Raw genomic sequence first — 23,365 nt, 5'->3', positions numbered from 1 at the left:
GATATTATGTAAATTATGAACTTATGTAGTTAAATTGTAAATAATGTAAATTAATGAAATTTGAGAATTTTTGTACATGAATTGAGCATGAATGGAAATATATGAAAATGAATATGGGAATTGAAATACATATATGATACTAGAAATGATGAGATGGTTTTGATGAAGGTATGAATGAAATTATGGTATGAAAATATATTGTTAAATTTTTTTTAAATAGATGAATAGTGAAACACGTCAACTGGCAATAAAATATGAGAAACTCCGTTAGTTTCTCCTTTAGAAATATATCTTACTTTTAAAAATATAACGAGAATAAATTATTAAAGAAATAAAGTAAAATAAGATAGGATGCTCTGGCACCGAGTATGACATGTCTTGCTCAGCTACACTATAGACGGGTGAGGGGTGTTATACTCTGATTCAACTTTTGTATCTCTTTCTCAGCTCCCAACATTGTCCGATGTGTTCACTTCAACCAGTATCTTCTTTGTAACACCCTCCCGGTAGCAACACCGTACATTCTACTGTTCCGGTGACCGGTGTCGGTCCGGACAGCTAGAACGTCCGGAAAAATATTTAAACTAAAGTGAGGGACCAAAATTAACTCAAATATTAATAAGAAAAATATAGTAAAAATTTTAGAAATAAAATACAACCAAGTTAAATGAGCCGGTGCCCAAGCGATGGGTAACCAGAGGGAAGTTGCGGTTCTCACAACGAGGAGCCCTAGACCCGGGGGAAAAATTATAAAATAATTTTTGAGACTCCAGAGAAGGGTCATTGAGGTTCCTATGGCATTAGAATGCCAAGAAAATATTTAGAAAAATTTTTCGATCGGTACAGACAATTTTGACCCGTTAAGCCAAACGGAGGGCATTTTGGTCATTTCGCCTTCAGAGGTGATTTTTGGCCGACTTGTCCAGTTGAGTAAATAATTAATATGACATAAAATATGAATAAATATTACAAAAATTAATGTGAAAATGAGTAGAGAAAAGAAGAAAAGAAAATGAAAGAAAAACCTAAATATGACATCACATGATGTCATTTGGAGGGCTTCCACCAATCACAACCTAATAAGCCAAATTAAAAAGAGAAAAAAAGACAAATGAAGACACAAAATTTCTGGTTCTTCTTCTTCATTTGGACGTGAATCTCTCCCTCTCCCTCCACCATTTTATCAAGCTTTGAACTTGATTTTCTCTTCATCCACTCACTAAAACCCATAAGTCTCTTCATCAAAAATTAATCCCACACCTAAACAAAGCTTTTGTCAGCCTAGAAAAGGAAGGAAAGTGAAGTTTTAGCTTGAAGAAATCTACCCTACAAGAGGTTAAAGTGAGGTTAGTGCTATCCTTTCACTCTTACTCCTTTAATCCTTGTTAAAGCATCATTTTAAGTTAAGAAATTGTAAGAGTTTGAAGTAAATTATATGTGTTAGGGCATCTTTAATTTTTGGCAGCCCTAAGGAAGGATGAGGTTGATTGTTTTAATGAATTTAGAATGGATAGAAATGATGTTTAAGGTATGAATATGCATGGATGTTGAATTAGTGTGCTAATTGAGGTTTATGGGTAATTTAAATTGGACATTAGGGTTTTGAGAAGTGAAACTTGGATTTAGCTTATGGAATTGTGAAAGAACATTATAAGGGTCAATTAGTGACCATTTTAGGTATGTTGACCATGAATTGGACTGAAAAATAGTATAGCCAAGTGAATGTGTAGGCTGCCTTGTTAGTGCAGCAGAGGGACTGAAAATTCAGTCCACTTGCACAGCCATAACTTTGGCTGTGTAGGTCCAATTGATGTTTGGCCAATTGGACATGAAACTAGGCTTATAATGGCACATTTTTGCTGAAGAAACCATGCCCAAAAGACCAAAGCAAGAGGACCAAAACTTGGCCCCAATCCGGATCCCCTGCAACAGCACCTGCAGAAATGACCAAATGAACAGTAATTGTTCATTTGGCCATAACTCACTGTAGATTTGGTCAATTGACCTGAAATTTTTACAGCAACAAGTTAAGACATAGAAAAACAACTTTCATGAAGAAACCTACCCCAAATTATGACCAGAACCTAACCCAAATGGCAGTCACAGTTACTATTCAAACCTGCAACTCTGCAGATTTTCATTTGAGCAGTAATGTTTGGATGGCTATAACTCTCTCTAGAAAACTCGGATTTAGGCGATTCTTGAACCGATGAAAACCTAAGGCATAGTAGAACATTTCATATGAAGAAAGTTAGACCAAATTATGAACTTAACTTGATCAAATTACTGACCAAAGTTGGACCAAAAATCGCTGCACTCCAAAATCTCAAAGATGAATAAAGCACGTGAACAGTAAACTTATTTTGGCCATAACTTGAGCTAAAAAACTCCAAATGGAGTGATTCAAAAAAATAAATTCAACTAGACAAAATAAGAAACATTTTCTATGAAGGAAGTTTTGTCAAATTCCAACAGTAAATCGACCAATGAAACAGTGCAACTTCGGAACACCAAAACCGAAAATTGGCAATTTTGCCAAAATGACCTAAGCTTTGAGAAAGTGACCAAAACCAACAAGTTTTAAATGAAAAATGTAGTATGTTTGAAGTGCCAAAGTCAATGTACATATTTTCTATGCAAAAGTCAACATTTTAGTTGACTAATGAAGTGAATAGTGACATGAAAACTTGAAATAAGCTTGGAAATGGATTTGGTAATTGATTCTAACAAGTTTTAAATGCAAAATGTGGTACATCGGGAGTGTTAAAAACAATGTACCTATTGTCTATGCAAAAGTCAACATTTTTGTTGACCAATGAGGTGAATAGTGACACCAAAACTTGAAATTCAAAATTTGAAATTAGAAATGCATCTAGTGGACTTTAAATTTCAATTGTAAATTAATACTAGTAAATGTAAAACTCAAAATGTGGGATCTTGGTGTAATTAGAATTAATATATCCATTAAGTATAAAAAGGTCAACATTTTGGTTGACTAGTATGGTGAATAGTAATCAAAATGATTAGTGAATTAAGATGAAGACCTAGAACCAATTCTAAGCTTAAATGCTTAGAATTGTATGACAAATATGGACTATGCATCCTAGTCAAAATTGTTAAAAAGAAATTAGGCCATAAATTTGAAATCCATGAAATATTCATGGATTACTTGAAACATGAAAAATAAGTCACCTAATTGATGTGAATAGATAGTTAGGGCATATATGCCCATCACAAATGGAATTCATAAAATATTAGTAACTCAACTTGAAATATAAAATTTGTAATTACATAAGTAGACTCTTGAATGTATAAATGAGAAAGGAAAAATGTTTTGAATACAATGGTACATATGAACCATTATTTAGAATTGGGATCAATATGAATAACATAATGAATGGATAAATAAACCATATAAATGTATGAATGAGAAATTAGTTCTCATTATTGTAAAGAGGAAAAGTATTTTGAGTACAATGGTATAAAAGGATAATTGATGTGAATTGTGATCATATAAATGATCAAATGAATGTATGAATTATGATTGAAATTTATCATGAAATAATGAAGTCATAAAGCACAATATATTAATATTTTAAAGTATCAAATGCCCTAGTATACCTAACAAGATTGGTTTGGATAGTTTGGCATACCAATAGGGTATTGTTTTAGCAGTACTGCGAAAGGAAAGGCTTTATGCCTGTATTCATGGCTTTATGCCCGTATCCATGGCTTTTATGCCCGTATTCATGGCTTTTATGCCGATTATGTGATATCATGGCTCTTTAGCCATCACGATGCATACGTGGTTGACGCTCTGCGTCCCATGGTATGACGCCCGAGGCACCGCATGTCGATGCCAACGACCCGTTATCGATCCGATCGTCTAGTATAGGTTACTTGGGCAGTCAATTAAAGTATTATTCAATTCAGGCAGCTAAGTTAAGTTAAGTATAATGAAAATCTAGTACAATTAAATTAAGTATTGAATGAATAAGCAAAAGAGATTAGCAAAAGAAACATAACAAAAATATAAATTGCGTAACTGCATGACTTGAAATACAATACAGATAGAATAAATTATATACCGCTAGTATTATCAAAAGTTATAAACTAAGCACTTCCAAAGAGGAACAAACTAGTATATAAGATCGTTGATACTAGAAATACCATACCAAATTAAATTGATTCTTGAGTATCTGAATTATCATTTATTTCTTTCTTTACTTGTATATATTATATCTGGTTATATTATTGCACCACTAAGCAGAAATGCTTAGCGCGATGGAATTGCTTCCTCGCAAGTGCATCAAGGTAAAACCAAGAGACTGTCGATCGAGATTTTTGGAGTCCAGATCTGCGAAGTGTCGAAGAGTTCAAGATTGTCACCTCCTCAAAGAATGCATGTAGATAGTGCTCATTTTATACATGTTATGTATATTGTTCATTCCTAGCACATTGTAAATTATTTGTATATCTTGTACAAAATAAACTCATGTAATTAACCTATGAATTATGGAAGCTATTCAAAGTAAGTATTTTAGTATGTGAATTGAATTTGAGTTATAATGAGATTATACTTGTGAATATTGAGATATTGAAAATCTAATGAGATTTCTGAGAAATCTGGATACTGCATTGAGATATATTATGTTTGAAAATTTTTGAGACTATTAAGTTTGAGAAATTGAGTATATATTGAAATTGTCTTTGACAGGTTCAGAAGAACTATTAGTCCAAATTACAGCCGACACTTTGTCGGATTATCGTTTAAATTTTTGAAATTTCCAACTTATTTAGATTTTGATAAAAGTAAAAATAGCCTAAATCTTCAATAAAGTTTTTGAATAAATAAATCAAGGACTGTAATGAAATCAGATAAAATAGAGTGCTCCGGCACACTGAGTGGCATAACTTGCTACACAATCGTAGTGCAAGGGGTGTCACATTTAGTGGTATCAGAGCGCGGTTTAGGCGTTTCTGGACCTAGATAGATTGCATATCATGCATTGCATTCATAAGAGTCGAGGTGACACTATTGCAAATATGTATTTCCTGTTTATTTTAGGTTAAGGTATGGAATAAGAGAATGAAGAGACAATGAGGTAGTGAATGGAGATGAGAAGGAGACTATATTTAAGATGAAAAAGGATGAGTACATAACTGTTTGTGGATAGGATTGAGACTAAGGAGAAAGTGAAGTAGGATAACACGGAAAGGTGAAGAAATAAAGAGGTAGTAGCTCCTTGGCTATTTACATTGGGTAAATTTCGAGGACGAAATTTAAATTAGAGGGGAAGAGTTGTAACACCCTCCCGGTAGCAACTCCGTACATTCTACTGTTCCGGTGACCGGTGTCGGTCCGGACAGCTAGAACGTCCGGAAAAATATTTAAACTAAAGTGAGGGACCAAAATTAACTCAAATATTAATAAGAAAAATATAGTAAAAATTTTAGAAATAAAATACAACCAAGTTAAATGAGCCGGTGCCCAAGCGATGGGTAACCAGAGGGAAGTTGCGGTTCTCGCAACGAGGAGCCCTAGACCCGGGGGAAAAATTATAAAATAATTTTTGAGACTCCAGAGAAGGGTCATTGAGGTTCCTATGGCATTAGAATGCCAAGAAAATATTTAGAAAAATTTTTCGATCGGTACAGACAATTTTGACCTGTTAAGCCAAACGGAGGGCATTTTGGTCATTTCGCCTTCAGAGGTGATTTTTGGCCGACTTGTCCAGTTGAGTAAATAATTAATATGACATAAAATATGAATAAATATTACTAAAAATTAATGTGAAAATGAGTAGAGAAAAGAAGAAAAGAAAATGAAAGAAAAACCTAAATATGACATCACATGATGTCATTTGGAGGGCTTCCACCAATCACAACCTAATAAGCCAAATTAAAAAGAGAAAAAAATGACAAATGAAGACACAAAATTTCTGGTTCTTCTTCTTCATTTGGACGTGAATCTCTCCCTCTCCCTCCACCATTTTATCAAGCTTTGAACTTGATTTTCTCTTCATCCACTCACTAAAACCCATAAGTCTCTTCATCAAAAATTAATCCCACACCTAGACAAAGCTTTTGTCAGCCTAGAAAAGGAAGGAAAGTGAAGTTTTAGCTTGAAGAAATCTGCCCTACAAGAGGTTAAAGTGAGGTTAGTGCTATCCTTTCACTCTCACTCCTTTAATCCTTGTTAAAGCATCATTTTAAGTTAAGAAATTGTAAGAGTTTGAAGTAAATTATATGTGTTAGGGCATCTTTAATTTTTGGCAGCCCTAAGGAAGGATGAGGTTGATTGTTTTAATGAATTTAGAATGGATATAAATGATGTTTAAGGTATGAATATGCATGGATGTTGAATTAGTGTGCTAATTGAGGTTTATGGGTAATTTAAATTGGACATTAGGGTTTTGAGAAGTGAAACTTGGATTTAGCTTATGGAATTGTAAAAGAACATTATAAGGGTCAATTAGTGACCATTTTAGGTATGTTGACCATGAATTGGACTGAAAAATAGTATAGCCAAGTGAATGTGTAGGCTGCCTTGTTAGTGTAGCAGAGGGACTGAAAATTCAGTCCACTTGCACAGCCATAACTTTGGCTGTGTAGGTCCAATTGATGTTTGGCCAATTGGACATGAAACTAGGCTTATAATGGCACATTTTTGCTGAAGAAACCATGCCCAAAAGACCAAAGCAAGAGGACCAAAACTTGGCCCCAATCCGGATCCCCTGCAACAGCACCTGCAGAAATGACCAAATGAATTTGGCCATAACTCACTGTAGATTTGGTCAATTGACCTGAAATTTTTACAACAACAAGTTAAGACATAGAAAAACAACTTTCATGAAGAAACCTACCCCAAATTATGACCAGAACCTAACCCAAATGGCAGTCACAAGCATCGTTCAAACCTGCAACTCTGCAGATTTTCATTTGAGCAGTAATGTTTGGATGGCTATAACTCTCTCTAGAAAACTCGGATTTAGGCGATTCTTGAACCGATGAAAACCTAAGGCATAGTAAAACATTTCATATGAAGAAAGTTAGACCAAATTATGAACTTAACTTGATCAAATTACTGACCAAAGTTGGACCAAAAATCGCGGACTCCAAAATCTCAGCATGAACAGTGCACGTGAACAGTAAACTTATTTTGGCCATAACTTGAGCTAAAAAACTCCAAATGGAGTGATTCAAAAAAAGAAATTCAACTAGACAAAATAAGAAACATTTTCTATGAAGGAAGTTTTATCAAATTCCAACAGTAAATCGACCAATGAAACAGTGCAACTTCGGAACACCAAAACCGAAAATTGGCAATTTTGCCAAAATGACCTAAGCTTTGAGAAAGTGACCAAAACCAACAAGTTTTAAATGAAAAATGTAGTATGTTTGAAGTGCCAAAGTCAATGTACATATTTTCTATGCAAAAGTCAACATTTTAGTTGATTAATGAAGTGAATAGTGACATGAAAACTTGAAATAAGCTTGGAAATGGATTTGGTAATTGATTCCAACAAGTTTTAAATGCAAAATGTGGTACATCGGGAGTGTTAAAACCAATGTACCTATTGTCTATGCAAAAGTCAACATTTTTGTTGACCAATGAGGTGAATAGTGACACCAAAACTTGAAATTCAAAATTTGAAATTAGAAATGCATCTAGGGGACTTTAAATTGCAATTGGCAATTAATACTAGTAAATGTAAAACTCAAAATGTGGGATCTTGGTGTAATTAGAATTAATATATCCATTAAGTATAAAATGGTCAACATTTTGGTTGACTAGTATGGTGAATAGTAATCAAAATGATTAGTGAATTAAGATGAAGACCTAGAACCAATTCTAAGCTTAAATGCTTAGAATTGTATGACAAATATGGACTATGCATCCTAGTCAAAATTGTTAAAAAGAAATTAGGCCATAAATTTGAAATCCATGAAATATTCATGGATTACTTGAAACATGAAAAATAAGTCACCTAATTGATGTGAATAGATAGTTAGGGCATATATGCCCATCACAAATGGAATTCATAAAATATTAGTAATTCAACTTGAAATATAAAATTTGTAATTACATAAGTAGACTCTTGAATGTATAAATGAGAAAGGAAAAATGTTTTGAATACAATGGTACATATGAACCATTGTTTAGAATTGGGATCAATATGAATAACATAATGAATCGATAAATAAATCATATAAATGTATGAATGAGACATTAGTTCTCATTATTGTAAAGAGGAGAAGTATTTTGAGTATAATGGTATAAAAGGATAATTGATGTGAATTGTGATCATATAAATGATCAAATGAATGTATGAATTATGATTGAAATTTATCATGAAATAATGAAGTCATAAAGCATAATATATTAATATTTTAAAGTATCAAATGCCCTAGTATACCTAACAAGATTGATTTGGATAGTTTGGCATGCCAATAGGGTATTGTTTTAGCAGTACTGCGAAAGGAAAGGCTTTATGCCTGTATTCATGACTTTATGCCCGTATCCATGGCTTTTATGCCCGTATTCATGGCTTTTATGCCGATTATGTGATATCATGGCTCTTTAGCCATACTGACTGCATACGTGGTTGAGGTTCTGCGTCCCATGGTATGACGGCCCGAGGCACCGTGGTGTCCAGTGCCAACGACCCGTTATCCAGTCCAGTCGTCTAGTATAGGTTACTTGGGCAGTCAATTAAAGTATTATTCAATTCAGGCAGCTAAGTTAAGTTAAGTATAATGAAAATCCAGTACAATTAAATTAAGTATTGAATGAATAAGCAAAAGAGATTAGCAAAAGAAACATAACAAAAATATAAATTGCAGAACCGTACAGACTTGAAATACAATACAAATAGAATAAATTATATACCTGCTAGTATTGCTGAAAAGTTAGAAACTAAGCACTTCCAAAGAGGAACAAACTAGTATATAAGATCCTTGATACTAGAAATACCATACCAAATTAAATTGATTCTTGAGTATCTGAATTATCATTTATTTCTTTCTTTACTTATATATATTATTTCTGGTTATATTATTGCACCACTAAGCAGAAATGCTTAGCGCGATGGAATTGCTTCCTCGCGCAGGTACTGAAGGTAAAACCAGTAGACTGTCGACTGAGATTTTTGGAGTCCAGATCTGCAGAAGTGTCAGAAGAGTTCAAGATTGTCACCTCCTCAGCAATGCATGTAGATAGGGCTCATTTTATACATGTTATGTATATTGTTCATTCCTAGCACATTGTAAATTATTTGTATATCTTATACAAAATAAACTCATGTAATTAACCTATGAATTATGGAAGCTATTCAAAGTAAGTATTTTAGTATGTGAATTGAATTTGAGTTATAATGAGATTATACTTGTGAATATTGAGATATTGAAAATCTAATGAGATTTCTGAGAAATCTGGATACTGCATTGAGATATATTATGTTTGAAAATTTTTGAGACTATTAAGTTTGAGAAATTGAGTATATATTGAAATTGTCTTTGGCAGGTTCAGAAGAACTATTAGTCCAAATTACAGCCGACACTTTGTCGGATTATCGTTTAAATTTTTGAAATTTCCAACTTAGTTAGATTTTGATAAAAGTAAAAATAGCCTAAATCTTCAATAAAGTTTTTGAATAAATAAATCAAGGACTGTAATGAAATCAGATAAAATAGAGTGCTCCGGCACACTGAGTGGCATAACTTGCTCGGCTACACTGTAGTCGGGTAAGGGGTGTCACATTCTTAGTCCTTACTTTGGCAACACCATCAATTTTAGCTTCTTGGTTCTAGAGGTGGTGCCTCTGTAGACCCTATTCCTGAACCAGTGGGTGATAGTCTTATATTCACTTTAATTTCACCATTATCCATCAGCTCACACTAACATAAAGAGCGATTATCCTGCAATTCTCCACCACTAGATTGAAGTATTAACCTTTGGATAAGGCACTATTTTTGCGTCTTTTCTTTTAATTGTAAAAAAGTATCATCTACATCCATTTCAAGTGTGAATCATTTTGGAGGATGTTATTTTGATGCTATTTTGAATTTTATTGGAAGGTGAGGATTGTTCAATCTTGATTTGAGGCTTATTATCATTATCTTGAGCTATAAGGAGCAAAATAAGAGAGTTATAGAGGATTTCACAGTATTAGATAACACAATCATCCTAAAAAACTTGACCAATGAAAACTAGGGTTTGATTGTTTATTGATATGCCTTATTATTTAAAGTTAAGAATAGCTAGATTTGGATTTGACTCTGAAAGGATCACAAATAAGCTTTCTTCATGATAGACAACCATTAGTTCCATGGTCTATTTAACAATAATTAATTGTTAATTAAGAATTTAATTATATGAAATAATTGAGGACTAATTACTAAAAAAAGCACTGAAATTTGGTAATTTTTGTAATTAAATCCTTAAGTTTATATAATTACCAATTAAACCTTTACATTTGATTGATATCTTAAATTGACTCAAACTATCAAAAAAGCTGCTATATTATCATTGGAAAAGCCACATCAAAAACCTTAAATTTGTGTTAATAGTCAAAAAACTTATGAAATTTGCCACTTTTTACAATTAAACTCTGAAGTTTACGTAATTATCAATTAAACCCTTACGTTTTATTAATATTTTAAATTGACCCGACTATCAATAAATTATTAGTATACTTCAACAAACTATAAATTATAAGCCAAATTACGTTTTGTAAATACAGTTACCCTATCTCATTCTAATCAATCTATAGATTAAACTAACATTAATAAAGTTTGTTCACTGTTACTATACATATGCATAACAATATAATATAACCTTAGAAACATAACAAAATAAAATAAAATCAAATTCTTTCTCCTCTGCTTAGTCAACTCTTTCTTCAAATAAACTATTTCATTTTTTATTTTATTTTTTTGGTCTTTGTCAACACTTCAACTTTGTTTTGCATATCATTAATCAATTTATCATTTTGATTTCATTTTTCATTGAGTTACATCCATTTTTCAGTGATTTTGTTGTAAATCTCATCCAACTCTGTAACTTTCTCCTTAAGAGCATTTTTTTGCCAAAGTAAATATGTAAGTAGCTCATTCTCCTGGACATTGCAAGGTGGATCAAACCACTAGAAAAAAGAACAGTCATTCTTCTAAATCAATTGTTCATTAATATCAGCTATTAATAAACTTATAGAGTGTAACTTTCAACCAAAATGGTCAAAATAAAAGCTATCAAAATTACTTGCCAAGCATCACATACTAATGGTTTATTGATGGCCGAATCAATTTGAGACATTAATAAAATATAAGAGTTTAATTTATAATTATGCAAATTCCAGAATTTAATTACAAAAATTGATAAATTTCATGTTATTTTGGCAATTAAATCTGATTTGAGGTTCTGATATAGCTTCTTTAGTGATGATATGATAGTTGATGTAAAATTCTCATTAAGTATACTAATGATTATTAACGGTTAGATTAATTTGAGACATCAATTAAATGTGAGGATTAAATTAACAATTATGCAAACATCAGATTTTAATTACAAAAAATAACAAATTTCAGGATTTTTTTGTAATTAACCGAATAATTAATAAAAAAACATATTAACTGTGAAAAGCCTCAGTCTTTCGCATATATATGCTACTTAATTCTAAGCCATCACCATTTGGCTTCTTAAAGAATGTGATCACTCCTTATAGAGTTCTGAACTATGGATATTATCAATATAATCTGAATGTTTTCTTTTTCCTTAAAGAAAAAATCTGGTACAACAAAGAAATATGAATTTCTTTTTTTTTTTTTTTAAATTACATGAATTATGGTTGGTTCTGTTCTTTTCATTCACATTTATTATTATTTTCATGCACATTTGTTAAATGATTTGGGAAGTGGGTGTATTAAATCCTAAACGGCAGTGTCTTGGGAAGAGGACTGCTAAATCCTAAGAATTAAAACCACGCAGTTTTATCTAGGTTTAAATGAAACAAGTTGTGTTGAACTAGAAATAAAACTACCTCATTTTGGCATTTGAGTTATTAACCTTTATATGATAATGGAAAGATAATATAGAGAAATACCAGTCGCAATAGCAATTGATCTCGCTATCCATTACTAAATAGTATGTTTTACGCGTACATTAGATTTACAGGGGATATAAATTTAAAAATAATATTAATATGGAATCAATTTTATATATTGAATATTTATTATTTGAATTTATTTGTCTAAGTAAATAATTCATTAAATATAAAAATATTAGAATTTGTAATAATATTTATGCAATTTTAATTATTGTATTTTAAATAAATAAAATTTAAGTCTTTAAATACATGACTGGTCCATGTTTTTATCCTGTCAATTTTATGATAAAATATTCTTTGAATGAAGATATTATTATTATTATTATTATTATTATTATTATTATTATTATTATTATTATTATTATTATTATTATTATTATTATTTTAGTGTGAATCTTCTTATAAAAAATATTATTTTGCTTATGATATATACAATTGGAGTGAATCTCATTATATAAACCTATAAAATTTTCATGGGAAAAAAAATATTATAATTCAATTGTACATCATTTATCTCACTTGTGAAAATTTTAGAATATAATAATTATATATGTATAATAATTTTATTTTAATTATTGATGATGGTGATTTTATGTGGATTGTATTATAATCAATTGGCAAAATATATTTTTATATTTTTTATTTTTTAATTAATTTCTAATATGTAAATCATATAAAATTGAGTTATTAACTCGATTTAATAGTAAAATTTATCCTAAACGCTCTAAAACATTCTAATTAATGGCAGCCCATTAACATAGTCCTAAATCTTACTGACTGATAGTAGTATGAATTTCAGACATTTTGGATCTTAAGTATAATGATTTCAGTGTTACGATAATATCCTACTTCATCCCCGTTTTGCAGCACTTTCCCATTTAAAATCAGCATTTGTTCCTGCATTTCTAAACCAAATAAACACTCAACATGGCCTTTTTAAGTTCAAACCCCCTAGCATCTTCATGAATCAACACTTTGCGTCTTTCACCTTTATAGACTAGCATGACCTCCATGAACTGCATGGAACATGGGTAATTATAGTTAAGCAGCAGCTAATATATGGAAAATTTTCACTTAAATCTAATTCATCATTCAATGAAGACATAAATGTATAGTAAAATTTACGTATTTGTGCTTAAACTCCTTAATATATATATTGCATACTCGAATGAGATTGATTACAGAGTTTTCATCAATCTTGTAATATTGCTGTCTTGCTTGAATAAATAGCGACTCGCCATTAAAATATAGGGCATGCCCCTCGGGTGACACATCAATAAGTTGGTGAATAATTTGTTTCAGGTCAAGAATAGCTGGGTTTGGATTTGATTCTGGAAACATACAACTCATGTCACCTTCAGAATAGACAACCTTTACCATCATGCTCTGTCGAGCAAAAACCACTTTATGTTATGTTAACAAAATGTTAATTAAGCAATTAATTATATGTTTTTTTAGCATAAATAAATTAAAACATAAATTAATGGCTAATATCACCTCAGTTTTCCAATGCAGAAAATTTGATTTGATATATGCCAATTGATTTTGAGTAGCTGATATTGAGAGTTAAAAGATCTATTAACTAGCTTTAGGTAATGTTTGGTATAAATGAAAATTTTGTAAAATTTATTTGTGAATCTAAAATTTTAGTGTTTTTTTTTAATGAAAATTCATTTAGAATTCTTAATAATCAATTCCATGAAATTTATTATAATTAAATCAAATTCTATTAAAATTGATAGAATTTACAAATGAATTTCAAATTTAAAATCATATATATGATCAAATGACAAAATTATCTTCTTATTATATATTATGACAAAATTATCTTCTTATCATATATCATTTTATTTTAATTATTCCAAACACAAAATTCATTTTATTTGAAATGAATTTCATATTTAATATAAAATAAACCAAATAAAAAAATTCATTTGTAGATTAATTATATCATGGAATTCAATTACAAATGAAATAAATTTTACCATAGAATTAAACCAAACAAGGTCTTATAAAGAGTGTTATCACAACATTTGAATCATGGGTACTTTTTCAATATGATTTGATTTTTTTTTTGAAAAAAAAATATTAATAAGGTGGAGAAGATATGAATGCACATTTTATTTATTCTAAATACAAAATTCATTTCATTTGAAATGAATTCTGTATTTAATATAAAATATACGAAATAAAGAAATTTATTTGTAAATGAATTCTATCATGGAATTCATTTGCAAATGAAATGAATTTTATTATAAAATAAAACCAAATAAGGTCTTATAAAGAGTGTTATCACCCCATTTGAATTATGGGTACTTTTTCAATATGATTTGAATATTTTGTTTTTTTAAATCCAAATAGGGTGAAGAAGATATGAATGCTTATTTAATTTGCAGAGTATAAAATAAAATTATGACTAGTTATTATGATAAGGTTAAATTATGCCTGAATATATAAAATATTATTTTAGAGTATATTTAATATTATTATCCAAACTGTTAAGAAAAATATTTTATTAAGTATATTAATTAGAAAAATTAAAAATTAATTTAAAATTAAATTTAAAATATTTTAATCATAAAAATTTAAAAATAATTAAATAACTTTTTTCAAATTTGTTTTTTAAACATTTAAAACAATATTTTTCGAAAATTATTTTTTTAACTTCCCAACAACAAACTTGAAAAAATCAAAACTATTAGGCATTGAATCCCAATGAAAATATATGACTTTTATACCTGATTTGGTATTAATTTAAAATATAAATTTATCTAGAATTAAACATCATATATATTTTTATTTTGGTTTCGTGATGAATTGAGAATTTATATCATTCGGTAGAAGCAAAAGAGAGAGTCTTGTAAGTCTTGTAGGAAATGAAGCACTTGAAACAATGATTACTACAACATTCTAAACAAAAGCATACATTAAAAGCAAAACTACATTAATTCGAAAGCAAAGATAAAAGACAAAATGGAAAAGGATACATGCTGTTCATAAGTACATAACATACTAAGCAACTGGATGCATCATGTTGTACACAACATAACAAAAACCCTGCAACTTGAAATTATCAAGACACACACATAGTATTACCCATAAAGGGTAACATTAATTATAGATTAGGAATTTAGGATCCCCCCGTGATGCTTCCATTAAAGATCTCAACTGTATCACCTTGGCAAACATGGTGCCACCTGAAAGACCTATCATCGTCCATCACATTCTGTTTGTATATGAAAAAATACCCTTCTGGTGGAAGATGAAAATGCAGCCTCTGGCTCAACTTTTGCAGCTCTTTTCTCAGCTCCCCAACATTGTCCGATGCATTCACTTCAACCGGTATCTTCTTAGTCCCGCACTTCGGCAACACCATCAATTTCAGCTTCTTTGTTCCAGTGGTAGCGCCTCCTGTAGAGCCTATTCCTAAGCCAGTGGATGATGGCCTTATATTCACGTTAATTTCACTATTATCCATCAGCTCACACTCACGTAAAGAGTGATTATCCTTCAATTCTACACCACTTGATTGAAGAATGAGCCTCTGGGTTGGAACAGGCTCTATTTCATGTATCTTTTCTTTTAACTGTAGGATGGTATCATCTACATCCATTTCAAGAGGGACAAGCATTTTGGAAGATGGTATCTTGATGCTGAGTTGAATTTTGTTGGAAGGTGAGGATTCTTCGATCTTGATTTGAGGCTGTGGCTTATTATCATTATCTGGAGCTATGAGGAGCTGGATGTGAGAGTTATGGAGGATTTCACAGTATTCAATATCACGATCATCCTGAAGGACTTGACCATTGAAAACTAGGGTTTGCTTGTTTACGGGTATACCTCGGTATTTTAGAACCTTTTCTTTGATCTCTAGGACAGTGTCAAAGTAACCCAGTTCAATGGAGAATGGTGAGCCTCTTTGGGGTTCAAAGAAGACGTCCATTGAAAATGGTGGTGGCGGCGAAAGGCAAGTAAAGCAATGGAGGGACTTTTTTTTAGTGAAGGGTTTTGCTTGTAGTTGCAACAATATCCGATATTGTCTAACTGTGAACCGATATCAATGGTGATATTGTTTATGTGGATGTGAAGTTTTGAAAATGAGAAGCACTCTTATAGAAGTGTTTAGATTCTTTCTTCTGCCACCCATCAAATTTATGTGACATTTGTAATCTGCAAATTTATGTGACATTTGTAATATATATCTCTTCTTCTCTGTTTTCCTTCAAAATCTGCATTTAATAGTATATGTATAATTTCAATTTTTACATCTCAAATTAAGCAATATCCTACACATAAATTCTCCTTATAAAATAAATATTTTTAAACACACCTTTTTTTTCATATTTAAATTTTCATTTTTTTTTTCTTTCAAATAGATCATAAAGTGCAAAATTTTTTTAAAAAAATGGAGTTCGTCATTTTGTAACAAGAAATAAAGAATTATTTGTTTCACTATTTTTTTTTTTTATAGGTATGAATTCACTTGTATTAAAGAGATTATTTTTTTCTGTATAAATAGAAAATAATATGTTATATTATTACGTAAAAATTCTAGATAAAGTAGATTCCCAAGTGCGTAATTATAAAAAAAAAAAATCGATCGTTTCACCAATTTTATTGTCTCATTCAAAGTAAAGAGTTAGCCGTTTTGCCAAACCCTTTGTCTTGGCGAAAATGATAATATAAGTATTCTCAAAAGAAGAGTTGGCAACAAATTCTGCACGTGCTCACCTGTAAATAGGGAATCAGTTGTTTCATCTCATTCAATATAATGAGAGCCATTTCATCATAATACAATGTCTTATTCACCATAAAGAGTTAGAAGAAAGTTAGCCGTTTCACCAAATTTTTTTGTCCCATTAAAGATTATCAAGCACACATATTCTCAAAACAAAAGTCATAGCAATTAGAAATCAGTGGTTTCACTAAACTTACATCACATTCACTATAAAGAGTTAGCTGTTTCACTAACTTATTTTCTAATTGAGATATTATCACGTAAGTATTCTCTATTTGAAAATTAGAATTTTATATTTAAAATAAAAAAAAATTATTTTAAAAAAAATAAAAATTAAGCATAATAATATAAAATTTTAATTAAATTATTTTCTTACAAAATGATCTATTTCAAAATAAAGTTTAAAAAGAAAAGAAAAGTTGATTATTCATATATGCTCATTCATAGAAAACATATGTAGTTTTACAAAATTATATTTATTGGTTCATCCAAAATAAGGAGGTGGTTGTTTCATCAAATTTATTATTTAATTGAAAAATATTATTATATGAGTATTTTGAAAGGTAGATAATAGGTGTTTTCACCTATAATAATCAATTTTACTGTTTTCACCTCAGTTATTGTCCGATTCAAATGGTATTATATAAGTGTAATTAATAGATTGTTATTTGTCTCATCCATAATTCAAAAAATAAAAATCCATTCTTAATTAATAATTGAAAATAATTATTTTAGAGAACACTATTTTGCACTTTCAACTTTTAAATGGATGTTAAGTTACATAACTGTCATTCTATATAGAATAAATATCAAATCATTTTATTAAAATTGTGAGACATTTTACACAAAAATAAATAAATAATATCCTATTATATTGTGAAGCCTGTCATAGGATGAAGGGCTGATTTCCAGTATATATATATTTATCTAACAGACCTTTGATATACTATAACATGCACAAACAGATGACAAATCAACAAGAATGAATTTCCTCTTTTGTAAACCCATGACATAATAAATAAATTAAATAGGTTTGGTAGCACAATGAAATAAATTAACAGAAAAAAAAAAAAACTCATAATAAATTTAAAAGGAAATATATTCCCTAGGAACACGTTCCAAACCAAAACCATGAGTCATGAATCCTGAGAAGTATAAAGCTGTACAAGCCTAGGCCAACTTTGACCATAAACATCCTTCTTGCTATATCGCTGGTCCCAGGACCAAGGAACATCTGCAGATGGGATTAAGAAGAGTCATACCAATATCAGAAGTGAAGAACACGGCAACAATGGGGAAAAATAAACACCTTCAGAGGAGTATGGTTGAGGAGGTAGCTCATAAGGCACCGGCAGTGGAATCACTTCAGATGATGAATCTACAGTTCCTTGCCACATCAAAGTCACTAGTTTCGTCCTCAGCGCTTCAGAATCTGCTAGTAATCCACATTTATTCTGAAACCCAAACAAGCCAGCATTTTTCTTCCTTACATAATCTCATGTCAAGTGACACTCCTAAATATATCAAACACGCATATAAATGACAAAAAGGCCAGGATGTAGCCACTACCTCTGATGGAACTCCATTGTCTGTGCAAGAAAATCGAAGACCATGTCTTTTACAGTGAGATGGTAAAAATAGCACCCCCAGCTGAGGTAAATCACACAAGACGAGTAAAGGCTTCAATGCTTTCAGTGTAGCAAAAAGCAGGAAACATCAAGTGTGTGAATAGGCAAACTGTTAAAAGAATCCAAACAAAGAAAGTTTTCTTTTGTCGTCTGTCTATAATTTTCTGTATCTCATTCAAGCAGAAAATGGTATTTAGTTGATATTGCACATTAATTTTAGCGATAATTACACCCAGCACCCTAAACTTTGGGGGTTATAACAAATTGAACCTCACTCTTTTAAAGTTACAATGTCAATTCAGGTTCTCTTGCATGCTTCATTTTAATATGCATACCTCATAGGAACGAATCATCAACTGAGAATTATTCTTCTGCAAGGCCCCCCAGGCTGCTTTGCTTAGATTTGCTGAAGTTAGCAAGAACCAACTGTTTGAACAAATACATATTCAGGTTCAACAATCAAAACTGGCATGTATCTAGGAGTAATATGAGTTTCCTATTGGCCTAGATAACAATCTAACAAGAACATTGAACACACAAGAACCTAATACAGTGATATTTAATTCATCAGAAAGTAAGACTTACGCAAGTTTCTGACCATTATAACGAGTGAATGTCTTTATATGCGGCATCGCACGACTGAAAAATTAAAGAGCAGAGTTTAAGCATCAAACCCAGGCACATGTGCATATTAGAGTATAAGATAAATCCAATTTGATTTTGTAATCCAAGATTACAAAGGAATTCCATGGATATATACCAGCGGCCAGTGTGGTTAGCCTTCCATTTTGACCAATACTTTCTCAAAAATTCTTTCTCCACATTCTTTAATGGGCTTGGGATGGCATTTCCAGCTGCATAGCCCTGCATGACAAAGTAATATATTATAAAATCAGAAAATTTTACTTAGCTAGTGGAAGCCAACATTTGCAAATTAATGAACTTCAATTTGAAATATGCAGCTAAAGAACTATTCATCTTTATTTCATGCTTAACAGACAAGATGAAATATGTCAGCAAACGAGAACCATCTTTTCAACAAAGATCAGCAGAGTAGCATAATAAATATCTATCTTTAAGCCAAAAAACTTGCATGAATCACTTGGATGAAATTCAGTCTAGATGAGGCCCATCTCATGTTCTAAATTATTCTATCCCAACCAAGTCAACATAAACACACTTTAGCAAGGATGAATGAAATTGATTTGGCCCTGTTTAATGGATTAATGACCATAACCTCACATAGGAGAGGGAAAAAAACTTGTGGAAAAGAATTGTAGAAATGACCTACTCGTCACTACCTCTAAAGAGCATCTGACATCTTCTACAGTAGGCCATATTATTTGAGGCTCTCCAAGACCAAGAGGTGTTTTGTCATCTGAGAATCCAGAAGACATTGAGGTAGCCAGCTCAGTCATCCACTTTTGATCTAGTGAACCAAGGGAAGAGAACTGCAATAAGACAAAAAAAAAACATGATTTAATCAAAGCCATCTTAAAATGGAAAAAAAAAATTACCTTAAAGCCCGATGCATAATGTGGAATAAAATCAGTGTCATAATTTTCTTTTATGATGCCACATTATTTCATATTAGCAGCTCATATTGGTCATTAAACACAAATAGCATTGACATGATGACATACACTTCACATTGATTAAGATTACACCATTTCAGCACCTGATCACTGAAAAAACCTAGCATGACATCTGCCTAAACTGCAATGTCACCATAATAGCAACCAAGAATTCACCATATCCATACCTGATAGGCAAGAGGAGAATTTTTAAACTCCTTTCCAAAGGTGCATTCCTGGAGAACACTCCGTAGCTTCATATGTCCCCACCTTTTCAGGTTGGCACCAGTATGATATCCAGGAACAGATGCTATTAACCTAACCTGGAAATTATGCAGTTAGGTTTATAAGATACCACTTAAGAGCATGCAAGACAGTCTTTAGCATTACAAGGAAATATCATTTAGGAACCAACAAAACAATTAATACGTGAGAAAGAATGATAAGAGTGAGAAATTGAAAACATACTGCTGCATTGCTATAATCAAACTTTTTGAAAAAGGTTGGGTTGATAGTGAAGTTCCCAAGGGCTGGTAACTTAACGGTGAATTCTGGCCACTGTGAACATTCAAATAAAACATAAAATTGATCTCAGAAGAGATCCTTATGTTGAATGCCTTTTATATCCAATCTACCATTTACATACAATAATACCTTTAATGCATTGAGATAATCAACCAAGTCATTTTCAAATCCACATCCTTTGCTTTGATTCTGTTTATCCTTCCAGGGGAAATCTTGCATCCACAAACCTTGGCTTTTGTTGTTCCAGTCAACATATATTAAGTTTGCTGTATGTATAATAATTCTCAACCCTCGAGGATAGACTAGAAGCATGGCCTTTGAATGGTGTGTCCCAAATGAAATGGGTAGTGGGGGTTTATGCAGAATCCAACTTGCAGGCTTGCTTCTCTAAGAACAATCAGAGCTAACAGAGTCAATGTCCAGGCTTCCAAAATAAAGTGTCAAACGTGTAAATGGAGACTGGTGCAAACAGGATCTAATGCAAACCTTCATATGTTCAACTGTACCGTCACCCTCTCCATGAATAACCAAGACATGACGAATTTTCGCAAGTGTAGGGCATGCTTCATGAGAGAAAAGCAAGGTAAGGAAAAAAAAAAAAAATAAAGGAAAGTCAGAATTCCAAGAATGTGATATGATTGGAAGGAACAAAGCCAAAAACACAACCAGCAATTAGCCTGTGCTTACAAGCTGATAAATGATACCACAGCATAAGTTTACAACTGCACCAAGACCGTTATGACTAAAGAAATCATGGCTGTTAGTGCAAGCACAGTATAACTAGAAGAAAATGATCTACAATGGGCAAAGTGCTAAAAGGTTTGGCAATACATGACAGTGAAGCAGAACAAGAATCCATTATTCCATTACCTAAATCTACTAGTAACCTTGGAAATTGCAATTTTACCTATAGAACTACCATTAATTACTGGACCTCTACTTAGAAATGATGGATTACCTAACCATGCTGATGTGCATACATTCACAAATGCGTATCCCTGTGTACAAATGAAACACTCATCAAAGCCAGCAATAGAATGCAAATGGTTTATCTGAATCCTTGGCTCCTCTCTCACCAGCTATAAATGCATAGAAAAGAAACAAAGCATCAACAAACTTGGTAGGCATGTTTGTGGGAGTAAAAATAACCTCTGCTAAAGAAGATAACTCTCTTTTTGAAGCATACTCAACAAATGTGAAAGAAAAGTTGAATTTCTCAAGCTGTTTATAGTTAATGTAAAAGCCTCTCCAAGAAGAAAGTTGGAACTAAATCTGAAGAATTTATTAAAAGAAGAAGAAGAAGAAGAAGAAGAATAATAATAATAATAATAATAATAACTTTTAAATGCAGATCACACAGACTTAAAAGTACTCACCAGACATCAACCAATCAACGTCCACCATGTAGTTTGAAAGGATAGCAACAAGAATATCCCCCTAGCGAAGAACCCAAAAATAAATAAATCAATTAAATAAACTATCTGACTGAATTGTATATCTCCAAGCAGTTCTTCAACATCAAAGTCAGCGACTTACAGAAAAAAAGAGGCACAAAGGAACAAATTGCAGGATCATTTTTACCTGAATCACATCGGTTATAGAAACGCAAGAGGTATTTGCCCAAGCTGGCAGCCCTTGCACTTTCAAAAGCCGGAAGGTCAATGGCAAATTATCATTAGGAACACGAAATTTACGAATGTCCTCTTCACAAATTACTGGTCCACTATTCTCTGCCTCATTCTAAGCATGCAACACCAAAATGCAAAATTAGAACAAAAAATTAATGCAAGCTGCTCTTAATTTCGATGGCATAAATTCTACACCTTATTAGCAGCTTTGGCTTGATCTTCAGGTGCTTCTCGCATCTTCTTTAAGCAAGGTTGGTCGCATTTGACAATTCCTTCACCGTCATTGCAATGCCTCTTCGACGTGTTAAGAGAAGAAGAGTTGCTGCTACTATTCGAAGGCGACGAAGCCACGTACTTGAAGAAATGGCGGCCAGGTATCAACTCTATAATATCACCGCTAGTAATCGATACCAGTTCTCCAGGACTAAGCTTCCTTCTCTGATCCCCAGATTTTACCACAACCGGATTGGTACCCACCTACGAATTTTTTTTCCCCATTCTTAGAACACAGTAATGAAGTAAAGGTCCGAGAAAAATAAAAGCAAATTAGTGAAATTACGACAGTTATATTAGCAGAGCCATCGGCAGAAGCGGTGAGAGCAAGGTGATTGCGGCTGAGCCTCTTATCGGCGACAGAAACGTGGCTGCGGCCGATGGTGTTAGAGCCTTTGGAGAGAGGTAGCTTAGGAATCGAAGTTTCCTCCTCTAAACAGAGATTTAGTGGAACCAGATAACCAATCTTCCATGCCACACGAGAGAGTCAGAAAGGAATAAAAAAGAGAGATTGTATAAAGATTTTGATCTCGTGCAACGAATAAGTTACCTGAGAGTGAGACATCGGTTTATATTTTTCATAAGGAGAGAATGAATGGCGCAATTCCGTTGAGAAAGAGAGAGGAGCTTTTTCCTGCAGTAAAGAATTTCGAGCACCGAACTCTTCGTGTTGTGAAGAGCGAGAGCTGCAAGACGAGTGTACAGTGGTGTACCATCGATACGGTAGTGTTTTATGTGCACTTTGAAAATTAGAAAACGCTGCCGTTTAAAATGAGAAGATTCTGTATTAACATAAAAACCTTTAATTTTTAATTAAAGTAATTTTTTTTAAATCAAATTTGAATGTAATAGTTTTTATGAAAAGAATTAAAATTTATTTTTTAAAAACACT

The 23,365-nt window shown here is 31.9% G+C and overlaps 2 protein-coding genes and 1 pseudogene across 2 annotated transcripts; all 3 read right to left on the bottom strand.

The window, feature by feature from the left end:
* Positions 1-443: 443 nt before the first annotated feature.
* Positions 444-13,010, bottom strand: LOC110636640 (uncharacterized; annotated as a pseudogene).
* A 1,964-nt stretch (positions 13,011-14,974) lies between these two features.
* On the bottom strand, positions 14,975-16,264 carry LOC110636592 (ubiquitin domain-containing protein 7SL RNA1-like). Its single transcript, XM_021786368.2, has one exon. It carries the CDS (start codon positions 16,048-16,050, stop codon positions 15,238-15,240), a length of 813 nt encoding a protein of 270 aa, XP_021642060.1. The 5' UTR covers positions 16,051-16,264; the 3' UTR covers positions 14,975-15,237.
* Positions 16,265-17,832: 1,568 nt separating this feature from the next.
* On the bottom strand, positions 17,833-23,197 carry LOC110636614 (tyrosyl-DNA phosphodiesterase 1). Its single transcript, XM_021786402.2, has 16 exons — positions 23,024-23,197; positions 22,760-22,939; positions 22,396-22,677; positions 22,154-22,312; positions 21,949-22,009; positions 21,059-21,135; positions 20,702-20,959; positions 20,516-20,605; positions 20,236-20,370; positions 19,775-19,924; positions 19,234-19,337; positions 19,059-19,112; positions 18,809-18,899; positions 18,415-18,495; positions 18,155-18,299; positions 17,833-18,079 (listed from the first exon to the last, which is right to left on the bottom strand). The coding sequence occupies exons 1-16, from the start codon at positions 23,036-23,038 to the stop codon at positions 17,982-17,984; spliced, it is 1,980 nt and encodes a 659-aa protein (XP_021642094.2). The 5' UTR covers positions 23,039-23,197; the 3' UTR covers positions 17,833-17,981.
* Between the last annotated feature and the right edge of the window lie 168 nt (positions 23,198-23,365).

This window comes from Hevea brasiliensis, chromosome 18, assembly GCF_030052815.1.
Source record: "Hevea brasiliensis isolate MT/VB/25A 57/8 chromosome 18, ASM3005281v1, whole genome shotgun sequence".
Lineage (NCBI taxonomy): Eukaryota > Viridiplantae > Streptophyta > Magnoliopsida > Malpighiales > Euphorbiaceae > Hevea > Hevea brasiliensis.
Note: the sequence above shows the minus strand (reverse complement) of the source record. Positions and strands in the feature narration are given on the sequence as shown.